Source organism: Aythya fuligula, chromosome Z (genome assembly GCF_009819795.1).
Source record: "Aythya fuligula isolate bAytFul2 chromosome Z, bAytFul2.pri, whole genome shotgun sequence".
Taxonomy (NCBI): domain Eukaryota; kingdom Metazoa; phylum Chordata; class Aves; order Anseriformes; family Anatidae; genus Aythya; species Aythya fuligula.
In genome coordinates, this window is record NC_045593.1 from 14,104,135 (window position 1) to 14,118,714 (window position 14,580).

The 14,580-nt window shown below is 36.4% G+C and overlaps 1 protein-coding gene across 3 annotated transcripts in view; it reads right to left on the reverse strand.

The window, feature by feature from the left end:
- RICTOR (RPTOR independent companion of MTOR complex 2) overlaps positions 1–14,580 on the reverse strand; it is a 75,620-nt gene that overhangs the window by 48,545 nt on the left and 12,495 nt on the right. The window contains exons 1-3 of one of the 3 annotated variants that reach the window (XM_032205367.1): positions 12,307–12,384; positions 11,150–11,247; positions 516–580 (exon numbers count right to left, since the gene is read on the reverse strand). In XM_032205367.1, the coding sequence (XP_032061258.1) occupies positions 516–580; positions 11,150–11,233 (149 nt within the window). In that variant the 5' untranslated portion in view covers positions 11,234–11,247; positions 12,307–12,384. Of the gene's footprint in view, positions 1–515; positions 581–11,149; positions 11,248–12,306; positions 12,385–14,580 lie in introns of those variants that run through there. The other 2 variants (XM_032205366.1, XM_032205368.1) reach the window with 2 other exon arrangements.

Sequence of the window (14,580 nt, forward strand, 5' to 3'; positions counted from 1 at the left end):
AGGTAGTTCTTTTGACTGTCAGAAATTGAGACAAAATACAGGAAAATTCCATTTGAAAGCATATACATCATGTTTTAGGAGAAAGGAAAGCAGTCCCACAAATCATACACACACGCAGAAACTAACAAAAAGTTTATCTTTAAATCTTAGTTCTACTACATTAATAGTATGCTCCAAATTGTATAAAAAATGTTCTCTTAAACAAGCCCTTTCTGCAAGTACTAAGATGTTATATTTTTTTTACATTTCTGAGAAAACATAATAGAGAAATCTACACTTTCATTTGGATTTTTTTCCCCCCCTCATCCTGAAAGCGTATAACGTATTTCTGATTTTACTCATTAAAGTATTTGCAAGGCATACATTTGCATTATGACATTTTAAACATACTGGAAATACAAAAATCTAGTTTCAAAAGTACAAATAAAATTGATTTAATTGTAACTAGAACAATGAAAGTACCCTACTATTACCAAAGTACCCTAAGTATTATTCTAGCGTTCCTTATTACTTACCATATTATGATGCTGTCATACGTAAAACCTAGCTTTTCTTCTGCATGGCCAGTATTACAAAGAAGCTGAAAGTACAAGAAGGAATCTATTACTAATAACTCTTTAACAATTACTATTTAAAACCTAAGATATTTGGTAATGTTGCTGAAGTAACACAAGGAATTTCATTCATTGCAAGGGGAGGGAAGTGTACCAACTTCAGATTTCCCTGAAAAATTTTGCTGACAGATTCAGTTCCTGTATACATACCAGACACACAAGCCTTTGGCCTCTCTTAGTAGACAGGCAGTTGTGCAAGTTCCTAAATTGCTTAGTGGTCAATTTTTCAACTATTTTCACAAGCTATGCTTCAGATTGCTCTTTTTGCTGCCTTTAGACTCTTTTTGGAAAAAGCACTGGTTAGGCAATTGGTAGCCTCAGCAGACAAAGGAGACTAAAGTCAAAGCACATAAAACACTTGCATTCAAAAATACAATTTGGGTGACAGTTTTGAAGTAAAGCTAGACACTGATGGTCCACAGCCATGTTTCATTCACCCACAGCAGCAGAGGCATAGAAAAAAAAACTGAGAAGTAGTTGCAAATGGTAAAGGTCCCATAGCTGCCATTTACCCTAACCTCTCATCTATTCCATAGGATTTTTTTTTTGGTACCTCTGAAAAAATCATTGCAAAGTTTGAGTTTATACCCATAAGCTATAGCAATTTCTGAACACTTCAGCCTCATCTGTCAGTTTTAAGCACTTGTAAGTCTGCAGTTTTGTGCTTTTTTTTTTTTTTTTTTTTTTTTTTTAAGTCCACAGCCAATTTCAAAAGGAGCAATCTACTGCTTGCCATGTTTTAACCTCTCAAGAAAAGAACAATAGTCTCTTCTTTAAGAAGTACTGGTATTGTTCTCTTTTACAATGGTGGCAAAGATCCTAGTCTTCTCATTTACCTAAAATAATAAAATAATTTAGTATTAGATCCAAATGCCAAAGTACTCGGACAAAGCACTTCCAAGAACTCAAGTGACTGATTGCAACAGATTTGCATTATGTCCTCTCCTTTGGAAATAGGTATGCATTCAAACCTAAGCCACCGCAGTATCAACAGTTTGTCCTCAGTGAGAAGCTCAGTGTTTGTACAACTAGTGAATACTACTGGTCTGAAGTTAATAACATTTATCAAACACTATGCTCATTTATTATTAAACCCATTTTATTAGCATGATGGTTCAAATTCAGACTGCATTTTGGTTTATGCTCAATCAGAACATATTCTTCCAAAGATGACATTACATTTTAGGAAATTCTTTTTTATACTGATTATGCTGAAATCCAAAGTTATCAGTGAAAGATTATTTGAGCCAAATATGGAGATGATCCAGGCCAATCTAATAATCTAGAATTAACTGAAATATTTTTGATTTTACATTTTTCTTAGCAGTGGCTATATGCAGAGAAGATTATAAAACAAAGAAAGTTACTACATAACCCATTTTACCTGAGAACCACACAAGTTGGAAAAGATCTCCCACATCATTAAGTCCAACTGTTAAAACTAGCACTCACTGCCAAGTCTACCAATAAACCATGTCCCTAAGCACCACATCTACATGTCTTTTCAATACCTCCAGGTATAGTGACACAACTACTTCTCCAGCGGCCTGTTCCAATGCCTCCCAAGCATTTCAGTGAAGATTTTTTTTCCTTCAAATATCCAAAACTCCCCTGGTGTAACCTGAGGCCACTTCCCTCTTGTCCTATTACTTGCTGCTTGGGAAAAGAGACCGATCCCAATCCTGCTACAGCCTCCTTTGAGGTAGTTGTAGAGAGTGAGCCTGAGCCTCCTGTCCTCCAGGACAGACAACTCCAGTTCCCTCAGCCACTCCTCATCAGACTTGTTCTCTAGACCCTTCACCAGCTTCATTGCCCTTCTCTGGGCACACTCCAGCACCTCAGTGTCCTTCCTGTAACAAGGGGCCCAAAACTGAACACAGTGCTCGAGGTGCGGCCTCACCAGAGCCAAGTACATGGGGACGATCACTTCCCAAGTCCTGCTGACCACACTATTTCTGATCCAAACTAGGATGCTGTTGGCCTTCTTGGTCACCTGAGCACACTGCTGGCTCATAGTCAGTCAGTTATTGACCAATACCTTCACCTCCCTTTCCGCCGGGCAGCTTCCCAGCCAAAATTAAACTAGACAATCATGTGCATTAACTAGTCATGATAATATGTCATATCCTACAATCAGTCTATTTTTGCCATGTTGTTGGACTGCCTAAGGCCACCACTGCTGCTTTAGCATTTCTATTGACATCTTATGAACTGTAAAAATTGGCTGGCAGAGTGTAAGCAAAATAGTGTGAGAAGACAGTGAGTAAAAACACTTTTGTTCAGTTTCAGACAGGCTCATCAACAGTTGTTTAGGCTTGTCATTTATACATCTAACCTCACCCCATCATTCTATCCCAGAGAGAAATGAGAAATCCTAATTTAACATACAGCAGACTATCTTTTTCCTACTAAAACAGCCTTTTTCCTACTTCAAAAGGATTAAAAAGGAATTGTAATTCTGATGTGGAGTTTCTTTTCTGAGGGAATAAAAGATAAGCAACACACTTTACAAGTTGCAGTTTAGCAACAGCTGAATGTATGTGCAACTCTTTCAAACCTTCAAACCCAAAGCACAAAAACAAGTCTTTCTAATATGACACTTAATTTCAGCTATACAACTGCAGAAAAATTCTGCATTATTTATTTGTAAATAGACAAGAGAAGTAGCCTTTAATTAAGGGAAGTCAGAAGACTGCTTAGCAAGGAGTTGGAAATGCTTTAGGGCAACCAGTCCCACAGTCACCAACACATCAAGGGGATAAGGAGTAGAGAAGTCATTCAGCTTTGTTAGCAGCAGCCTGAAACTCTTCCCTAACTTATGTGTATATGAATACACATTGGTAGTAAACTGAATTGAATACACTGGTGGTAAACTACCACCTAAACAGAAATTAACTAAAAATGTAACAGGTATTTACCCCTTGCAGACACTGTCAATATGCTTTATACTGTGAGGAATGTTAAGCCCATCATTGCTCAAAATTGAACAAAATCAAAACCTTGCTTTTGCAGAATAAGTTGTAAGTAGAAGCAATGATATGGAAAATTCTGTTTAAGTTTACATAGGAAAGTAGAGTACATTGTCAATATTTGTTTCCTGCCCTTACTCAAGTGACATTCTTTGCTAGATTTATTTAAACTGTACATTAAGCAGAACTCTTAAAAACAAAGATGCTCATCTTCTCATTTTAGCTTAGTCCTTCCAAGAAAATCTAATTTTATTTATTTTCCCACCCACCATTAATTCTTCACTAATTTTGTTAACTCTAACAGCACTTATGGATAGATAGAAACCTCATGTAACTTGTTCATTGTACCTATCATGTGTTTTCCTTTGTCTACCCGCACCAATGTTTTCAACTTGCCAAAGTTATGTACCTTTTTGTACCTGCTAATGGTTCTGTCCCACCAAGTCCAAAACAATGGCATGAAAATAAATGTACTTTGTGCTTATTGTAATAGTTCCATGGATCAGTCTCAAAATATGCCCCTACTGACACACGCTCCTGTTTAACTTGCAAAGAGAACTATCATTACAAAATGCAGAGGTTTTACCCAGAAAGCAATTGGCAAGATGAAACGTGACAAATCACTGGTCCTGATAAAAGACTGTCATTACAGGTACTCTCATGCCTTTCAAAGGAACAAGATCTTTTTTATCCTTTCATTAACTAAAAGAGGTGCTGCAGCTGCCATGCACACAACAGTAGCCTGTGGACAAAGGTCAGATTCTGAAGTGCCACTACATTGCCCCTACCATCTGGAACACAAGCACACATCTGAGGCAACTCTTCTGTCACTGCACTTACCACACATTTTGTTTCAGTGGTCCCAAAATGAAACTAAAGCAGAAGATGTGTTCCAGGAACACACCTAGCCTGCTGCAACTGCTAAAGGGCATTCAGTTCTCAGGGCTGGACTAGAAGTAGTCCAAAGTAACCATTCTTTACCAACTGCATGCAGCATTAGCATTACCTCTTCAGTACCAATTGTTTTTCTTTATGTGAGTACTCCCAAAAAGCACAACTCCGTTAACAGAGAGATACACCTGATCTTGAAGTTCAGTCATGAAACCTAATTGTATTTTGGAAGTTTCCTCAAGTTTAATTGCTGTGGGAATACAAATATCTGAATGCAATAATTACCAAAACGTGATAGTGTTTACATGTACATGTATGTGGAGCATCTCTCACAGAGAATGAACACAAAATTGGCTGAGAAAAATACAAGACTAGCTACTGGCTGTTTATTCACATTCTAAGGGGCCAGTTACTTAAGTATTGACTTTCCTTAGAACTTACATAATGCAGCGTGTTTACAAGATTTCCAGCTAGAAAACAATTTAAAAGATGGACAGCAAGATCAGAATTCAAAGTCTTACAGTGATTTGGAGTGCCCAAAATGGGTAATAAAATTTAATTAAAGGGAACAGTGTATCATGTCAAGTTAACACATTAAGAGTCATAGAAAAACTAAAAGGAGCCCAGCAGAAAAATACAAGCTGTCCAGAAAGCCTTCAGGATGTCAAATACAGTAACAATTCTGAAAGTAAAGCAAGATCTGAGTTACAGCAACCTATAAACTAAATGAGTTAATGTGATGTCATCTCCAAAAAGTAATTTTACCACTGGAAATAAAAATAAGATTGCATTATATATGAGATTAAGACATTTTTCTACTCAGGATACTCTTAAAATGCAGTGCCCCAAATTGTGTTTTAAGACCAGACAAACTGGAAAAAGTACAGCAACAAAATATACAAGGCAGGCAGAAAATACACCCATGAAGGCTGAGCAACTGGGTTTATTTAGTCTATTAAAAAAGAAAACTGGCAAAAGTAAGGCTGGATTGATATATGCTTAAAGGCAATAAAGTCATGGAAGCTGCTATAAAGAAGATACTGTTCAGTTGGTCTTCATACTTTAGATATTTGCTCAGTTACAAATGTCTGGCCTTAAATATTTTAAAGGCAAAACCTTGCCACTTTCTTTACATTTCACTTTCAAATAACATTAAGCAAGTTAGTGATTACGGACCAAAAGCAGTGATTTTTGTTGATGGCTCAATTCCTGACAAAGCTACATCTGTCATGTTTTTGACTGTGATACCGAACAACTAATATATATTTTGTAGTACTGTAGGCACAGGCAGTACCAGAATACTACAGTCTGCTTGTGGCTTGACATTGCTATAATTCACTAGAATTGCAATTGATTATCATAACATTAAAGTTCACGGGATTAAGCAAATACACATATTTTGTACACACACACACGACATGCAGGCAATTCTAACACGCAAAACAAGTCAACTCTAAAATTCAGAGTTTTTGATATTCATATAAATTAATGTGAACAACAGAGAGTATCTTTGAGTGAATGATTTAATGCTTGTACAAAATGATCCTTACTCTAGGTCAGACAGTGACTAACTTACAGTGAAGGTTTTTTGCATGTTTACTGTCAGCTATGAGTTTTTCATGCTACTTGGATGAGTCACAGCAATATGAGTAACACATCAACATATCTTGGAAACAGTAGCTCAAAACAACAAAACCACAGGAGGTCAACAGCATATATTGAGTACACACTAAGTGCAATTTTACATTTTACACAATAGCCATAGCAATTAATAGGTAAATTTTGGTAGTATTCCATATGTCCAAAATGCAATTATTACACTGTAATTTTACGAACAGTTTGAACCACCAGTTGTAATATTTATGAGTAGAACACCTAGTAGATTCTAGTCTTGTAGTAAGACTTTACCAAAACTACAGACTCTGGATTTAGACCCATTTACGCTCAAATTTTGTTCTGCAGCTGAATGCCACTCAGCAGTGGTTCTGTTCCTATCTGCTACATATGTTTATGAAGTGGTATCAAGTTTTGTCTATAGTGGTATAGGTATTTGGACAAATATTACAGTCGCCAACAACGGCATTCAGATTCAGAGATACTTGGGTTTTACAACAGATGGACAAGACCCTAAAATGACAACAGAAGCAGAGCATAAAACCATGCAATAGACAATGAATCCGATAGAGACTCTGAAAACCTCTGGAGCCCCATACTCAATCCACATCCTAGCAGACTGGAAATACACTTTTCAATATCACTGGTGCTATTCAACTGCTAGGGCCAAGCTAAAATGAATTATGTTTCATTTTATCCTTAGAGAAGAGAACTTTCTCTTTGAATAAAAAACGTCTAACAGCATCTGTGAACATTTTTAAAAAATTCATTATTTAAATGTGGTTTTAGTTAAAAAGGTAACAATCTCTCAGAAGGTAATAGTGGAATAAACCTTCTTTAATACAGGATTCTAAATGAATACTTCAAATCCAAATGATAATTTTCCACTAGGTAAATGCAATTGTACAGTTCCTTCTGGTTTTCAGTAATGTATCACTTACTACTTCTCATGGGGGTGGGGAAAAACCCAAAGAAATAACCATCATGTTTTGCTATTAATCAGCAGAAGTTGGGAAACTTCAAGGTGCTTGCCTTATCTGTCTGGCCATACAAACGAAAATTGGTTAAGCCTAGTCAGCTCACTGAAGCCAAAGGCACATGCCAGCCTTATGAACTGTCTGCGATAACTGAAGATGTCCCTGATCATTTACTAGAGGTCAAATTCTCAGTTTCCAGGTCAAAATTCAGGTTAGTTTAAATAGTGAGGCAGGTAGTTTGAAAGGAATGGGATTACATTTGTCTAATACAAGCTAGGCAGTAGTTCATAAACCATTTTACCCGCAGAACTCCAGCTTCAAGTATTAGCTGATGAACAGCAAACAAGGTGAAAAAAATTGTAACGATATGTACTTTTCAATAGCCTGAATATCACCAGAATTGTGAATATGAACGTCTTTGAGAATAAAATGTAAACATTATAGCAACTGTTAGGTAAGAATAACCCCATGTTCACTCAAAAAGCCAAGAATATGAACATTATTATTTCATTTTTTATTAACAACGAGTACTATCTAATGTTTGATGAATTAAAACAAGTTTCTAAAAAAAAGTATCATGTATACAGTATACTTTGCTCGGTTAAGAACCAGTAAGTGGTGATTCAGAAACCACTAGTTAATACTGCTCTTAAAGGGAAGGAAAAATGAAAATTAAATATCTGACGTGCAAATTTAATACAAAAATATCTGCCTCATAGCATCAGTCTTGAACATAAAGGAAGAAATCATGCTGACTGCTAACCACGGTTATTTTAATAATTTTTATATAAAATTATTTTATTTCTGCATAAAATCCTGGAGTCTAGTTCATTTTTTTTTTTTTTTAAAGGATATTTATTTTCATTCTCCTTAATTAAAAAGATGAAAAAAATCAAAAAATAATCAAAAATCGAGCCTTCTTTCAAGGAAAGAAACCCAAACTTAACATACCTCAGATGTCTTGTCATTAATGCCAACCAAAGTCTACCACAGTCTCTGCCAGGAAAGTCTATGTTAGCTAAAATTTCCTGTTTTCACATACATATAGGTATTTTGCTTTACCTGACCACAAAAGTAGAATAGTATTTCTTCCAAATGTGAGAGCTGTCTATCCTTGAAGGAAAAAAAAAATGGGACAACAGGGATCAACTGCCTGGTGCTGACATTTTCCTACCTTATATTTTGCCTTTTTTTTTTTTTTTTTTTTTTTTTTTTTAAGTGTAATAATATTTCTAGAGGAGAGGTTAAGTTCTGTAGATTTTTCCACGTTATTTTATCAGAAGTATACTATATATATATATATATATATATATATATATATATTTTTATTCCCAACAGTACTTTCCCTGCCCATACAATAGATAACTAGGGTGACTGAGCACTGGAACGGGTTGCCTGGAGAGGTTTTGGAGTCTCCCTCCTGGGACACATATACAAAAGCTGTCTGGACACGGTCCTAAGCAACTGGCTCCAGTTTGATCTGCTTGAGCACGAGGGGAATGTTGAGCCATATGACCTTCCAAGGCCCTTTCCACCCCTAACCACTCTCCGATCCTGTGAATTCGCAGCCTTTCACACAGACCATGAAATACAAGAACTCATGGACAAATCAAGTTTATCACCACCAATATCCTCCAAGCTGAAAATACAAACATCCTCAGCAGCTAACATATCAAACATCACAAAACCCCACTGTCTACCCCACACTCCAATTTCACAAACAAGGAACTGAGACTACATCAGTTCATGGTAGTAGACTGGAGTGCAAAAAGGAAATAAAACCATCTCCCCAGTCTCCAGGCTTTCACTCTTAACCACTGGAATGAAAAACACAGAACTGTTCCAACCACCAAGGAGACAATACAGTATGTTTTGCAACTTTTATTCTATCTTCATAGCTGAATTCACAATTCAGACAAAAATAGGAACATTTTCAAAATCAAATGTACAAGTTATACATATATATTGGCCTCACTGAAATATCTGCTTTGTAAGTGCCACACATCAAGGAGTAGGATGATTACCTTGCACGTGGTCACTCTGATTTAGGATCAAAGCCCAGTTATGAATTACTGTTTGTCTCCAGAAGTCAGGGATGTGAGTTGCCTTCAGAAACTCCTCATTCCTTGCCAGTCTTCAGTTTATGAAAACCTTCCTAGCGTTTTTGAGCATATTTTCCAATTTTCACACTAGGTCACTTTAAAGAGCAGTAACATTTTTCAAATATTTAATTATGATACTATTCATTTTTTCAAAACTAATTTCTTTTAAAAGAACTTTTGGTTCATCCTTTAATTACATTATGCATTTTTACTAATTGACCACATATACAGGTACTTACTGTGTGATGATTTTCAGTAGAAAAATCAATATTGCTTTAAGACCTGTTCAAATGTTAGCATTTTGCTAGGAATCATACACCTGCAAACCTACACCCATCTCTTTCTTTGTAAGGCAACTACAGAATTTGGAGGCATCTACATTAAGTTTCCAGATCAGCACAAAAAAACAAGCAGTTATGCCTCAGCCTTTTCTAGCAACTTAAAGGGGACTTAAAATAGTTCAGAATGTGAGTAACAGCAACAGCATTTGTCAGATAACGGATGCATATGCAATAAAACAATGACAAAAAATTAGTGCAAATAAGATTCAATTCTCTGCAATTGCTTTGTACCTCCACGTACTCTGAACTCAGAAGATGAAGCACTTGCAGATTTCTTCCTAAAACACTAAAAGATAAATTGACTTGCTGTCATAACTTTGCTCTCTGTACTCACTCTTCTGCCAATTGAATCTCACACACTACCACTGAAGTGTTGTTGAATCTTACAAGTGCTTTCAACAGCCAAGAAGCATTCCTACTTCAAAGATTATTATGTATGTTTGTCCTTCTCCTATCAACTGGTTCCCCAGATCTGCTCTTGAGCATTCATTCCTTCACTTAAAATTGTGTCAGAAGTGTTACACAGCCTCCTGCTTATCCTACCCAATGAATCACATACAACAATGAATTTAAACCTTACTTTTCCCATTAAATTATCCATTACTTCCTCCTTTCCTATCTAATGCTCATTGAAGAACCCATCCTATGTCACTGGAAGTTGGGTTTCATTTCCAGGCATGTTGCCCCATCGGTGACACTATCAGCGATGCATACAATTCACCATTTTTTTCTGTGTATCAGTACATTAATTCAGGTAACATGCACACCAAAGCTCCATTGTCTCCAGCCTCTCTTACTGCAACGTACTTACTGCTACCTTACCTCAACAGCTGAAACACCATCCAGCTACAGCCTTTCACTGTGTTATAACAAACATCATTTACCTAATTCACTGCTCACCTCCCATCTTCTCTGCTCTTCTTCACCAGTTCTTCATTTGACTTCATCAAAAAACTGTCCTTACTCTCATTCTGAAAGCCTTTTGTAGTCTCTTTCCTCAGTCTATCATCTCTCACTCTATAATAAATTATTAATTCTCGCCTCCTTCAAGCTCCCAACACCTCTATCAAACTTTCAGGCAAGTATCTTTCACATTCCCATGATCTGGAAGCTTACAACTGGAAAAAGTACCTTAAGAAATCAGCCATACAGACCATTTTTAGAAATCAACCCCTTAAATCCTTTTCATTATAAAACCCATAATAGAAGTTAACAGTTCCTGTCCTAATAGTGCCCAACACAGTGAAAATCATGCTCAGTGATACAGTCCTCCTCCTTACCATAGTTTGCCAGTTTACATCAAACGTGTCTGCCATTCCTAATTCTTGCTTCAATCCTGTGGAGCTGGATTAGCTTTATTTATGCAACTTAATCTCTGAATAAGGAGATAATTCAGACTTCTAAGCACTATAACAATCCTTCCTGTAGAACCCAAATTTCAGCATGATCTTGCATTCACATATCTACTCGCCCTTGTTTACTCTTACTCTCTCACAGCACGCACTGTTCCATGTACTGTTCTATTATACATAACTGCTTCATGAATCTCCTAGACATTTGATAGAGGATATTTTATATTTGATAGAGGAATATAAAATATTTTGATATGATCACATGTTCTGACACCATTCAAGCACCTACCTTAGTAAAATTATTCAAGTGACCTAGTTTCCTCATATTTGAGACGCCTTGCAATTTGGCCACATTTTGGAGAATCTCTCTCATATTATCACAGGGTTCTGCAAAAGAAAACAGGTTATTAGTAGACAATTACAAGAATCAGAAGTCTAAACATACATTCAACATGCAGTTTCCAAAACAAAGTGCTATTTTGCTAATCTCACTTAGTTTGCAGATCACCTTCCTTCAAGACGCACCAACTGGATTTATGTCTAGAATGCAAGCTAGGTATACCTGAGTTCCCTAAAATAAGTGCTAAAGTCCATGGAGGATAGAGACTCCTACTTCAAAAGACATTTTAATCAAATATCTTAGATTTACAGTTGACAAAAGATACCCATTTAGCGACCTGAACTCCAGTCCTTAGGTGAACAGACTTACCCTTAATCCCCGTGTATTTTAAAGACAAATAGTGAACTTAAAGACAGAAGTAAAAAGACTGCAATTTACTACTATACCACATGACTTTGTCCTCTACAAATAAAGAGTCAGTAAGATTTTGGGAAGACAGGACTCTCTTCTGGTCTCCATACGAATTTCTGTCCACAAACACTGTAAACTTACTAGAGGTCTGGGAGTTTCAAGCAATATGCGAAGAAGAAGAATACTAGGTAAGCACAGTGACTGGGCACTTTTTCTCCGAACTTTCTTCCCAAGAGCCCTAATACGGAAGAACACCCTAGTATGAAAGAATATCCTAATATTACCATGCAGGATATCTTAATATGAGAGAATATTTGTATATTTTTCATTATCTAAACGAAACCCAAAGCAGAGATCAAAAAAAAAAAAAAAAACAGCTTCTCATCCCTTGTCTATACAGCAAATTAAGTTTATTACTAGTTTCTCTAGTTTAAAAACTTAAAAGAACAAAAAAATTGAAAGTTATGGGTATGAATATCCCTGGATCACAACACTTTTGAACCTATAACATATCCCCATTTATACCAAAAGACCCACCAGATGTAAGCCTTCTCAGAATGTTCAACCTCTATTCTCTGAAGAGCAAGCATCAACAATAACTCCAAAAAAATAAATAGAAATATTCTTGTAAAATTTAATTTTGAACATGTGGATGGATAGTTACACACAAAAGTTAAACCTCTACTGAAACTAACCTCACTATACAGACAGGAAAGACATGAGATCAGTCAGACAATCTCTGGCATATTATTGGCAAAGAACATCTCTATTTGGTTGCCTGATGCTGTGGGTGTAACTTGGAATCAAGCAGCATGTTCTCCGCAGCAAGGCAGCCAATCTGGATATGAAGAAACCAGAACATGATGACGCTACCACATCCCATGTCCCATTTCAATACCTCTGCAGCTATGACATATATTTATAATGAGGCTGCATAATTAAAACGTGCACCAAAACCATTTTATTCTACATGTGTATGCAAAGTCAGAGCAGCTTTTCTAATATTGTCCTCTTTCTGCATGGAAAAACCCTCATTCCCAGAGACACAAAAGTTTGCTGAAAACCAACTTTGTAGCGTTTAGCAGAGCAGCCAGCATTTTCCAGTTTTACTAGGAAATAAGTAATATGAAGCAAGAAGTCCAGCAACAGATCTAGAACACAACAAAAACACATTTCTACTACTAAATTGAACTGATAATATTGATCATATTATTTTCCTCATAGTTTGATGGTATCAACAGTCCTAGCATTGTAGGAAAAAGAACATACAAACAAAAAAGACAGGAAAGAAATACCCTCTGACAGCTTAAGACCTCAGAAAGAACTAAAATTATGGAAGCCTTTTCAGTCAAGCATGTCAGTTTAAGTCTTGGTTTTAATGTGGGAAGAGATTTTTTTTCCAGAACGTTCTAACAAAAAGAATTGTGATATTTTAAGTTCAAGGAAGGCCTATGCCATTTTCCCTCTTCTGGAAGTGTAACATATATTAGAAAAACCACAGACATTTTATTTAAATACTCTAACATAATTCATTTCTATTAAAAATAAAGCCATCCCGGAAGATAGGCAAGCCTAACAGAACTGCATGAGTTGCAGATGTAAAAGAATTTAAACAAAACAATGTGACTTCACAGATGTAGACAGAGTCTCTTGCTATTATATACTTCCCATTAAAATGTCTTAAAAATAGAACAAATATATTCTGCATTCTCCCAAGTAATCAACACGGCTTTCTTTTAATCAAAGACCAGAGCCAGGACTGCTCATCTTCCTGCCACAAAGTCTCATTCAACTGCACTGAAAAACATAGATTAGCCCAGAAATAAAATAAAAATAAAAAAAAAACATGGCATGCAATCCGAAACTGATCTCCTCAAAGAAGAAATATTATGCCCCTAACTTTTCATTGTCAAGCCTAACAGGACATGTTAGTGTTGATAAGGACAAACTTTTTTTTTGATGACCCCAGGTCAGACTAAAGCCACAGAGATTTCTTAGCTCTGATTAACGAGCCCTTATTCTTTACTCCTTCAGTGGCTCTTGCTTTTCTATCTGAAAAAGATAAAGAGAAGCTACTCATCATAACTTTAAGACCCTTGCAAGAATCTATTATTTCCTGACTTACCTCATTTATCACTGAGATGCTGACTCATTGTGAGTTGGCCCACAACAGCAACAAAATATCTTCACATTCTTTCCCATGGTGCTTCTGAGGGTGGAGTTGTGCAAAACGATGGAGCTGATCTTAGCGCCTTCCTCTGCTGAAAGATGCACAACCCCTTCCCTTCCTTTCTTTCCCTCTACCCTTTACGCTACTCTGTCTCTACATCAACTTCACATTAAAATGCTTCTGCATACCAATTCTGCAGAATGCTTTTTGTTCTTTTGGTTGTGTTAGTTTTCTGCTGGGTTACTGAATCAAATTGAATCCTAAAGACAAACAAGCACCTGTGCACAAGCATCTTTGCCATCGAGACATTCATAAGCAGACTGGTGGAATCAGGACGCTCTTATCTAATCAATCTCTTCAGCTAAAAAGTCAGACTTCTTTTCCACCTGCACTTCTACACCTGTCTTGATTAATGCATACAAAGCCACAGTCTCATGTAGTATCTAAAAACCTGTGGATGCATACAAAACTTCCAAGCTAGACCACTTGTGATCTGCAACAACAGCTTAGCTTGCTCATCATTACTGTCTTATTTTCTACGTGTTTTCCTTTTTGGACAGCAAGCACTTTGAGGGAGCAAAATAGTTCTTTGTATCTCTATTTCACGAAACACAGTTCTTCATCCACAGCTGTTTGCACCAAGTAACATCCAGTACATTCAGTGATAATCTTCACCATATAGTGATATTTATGTTTTAAAACCCTAGCCTCAAGAATTCAGTCATCTGTGTACCTTAAAGTAATCCATACATGCATATATATTTAAAATATCTTCAAAGTTGTTTTTGTTTGCTTCTAA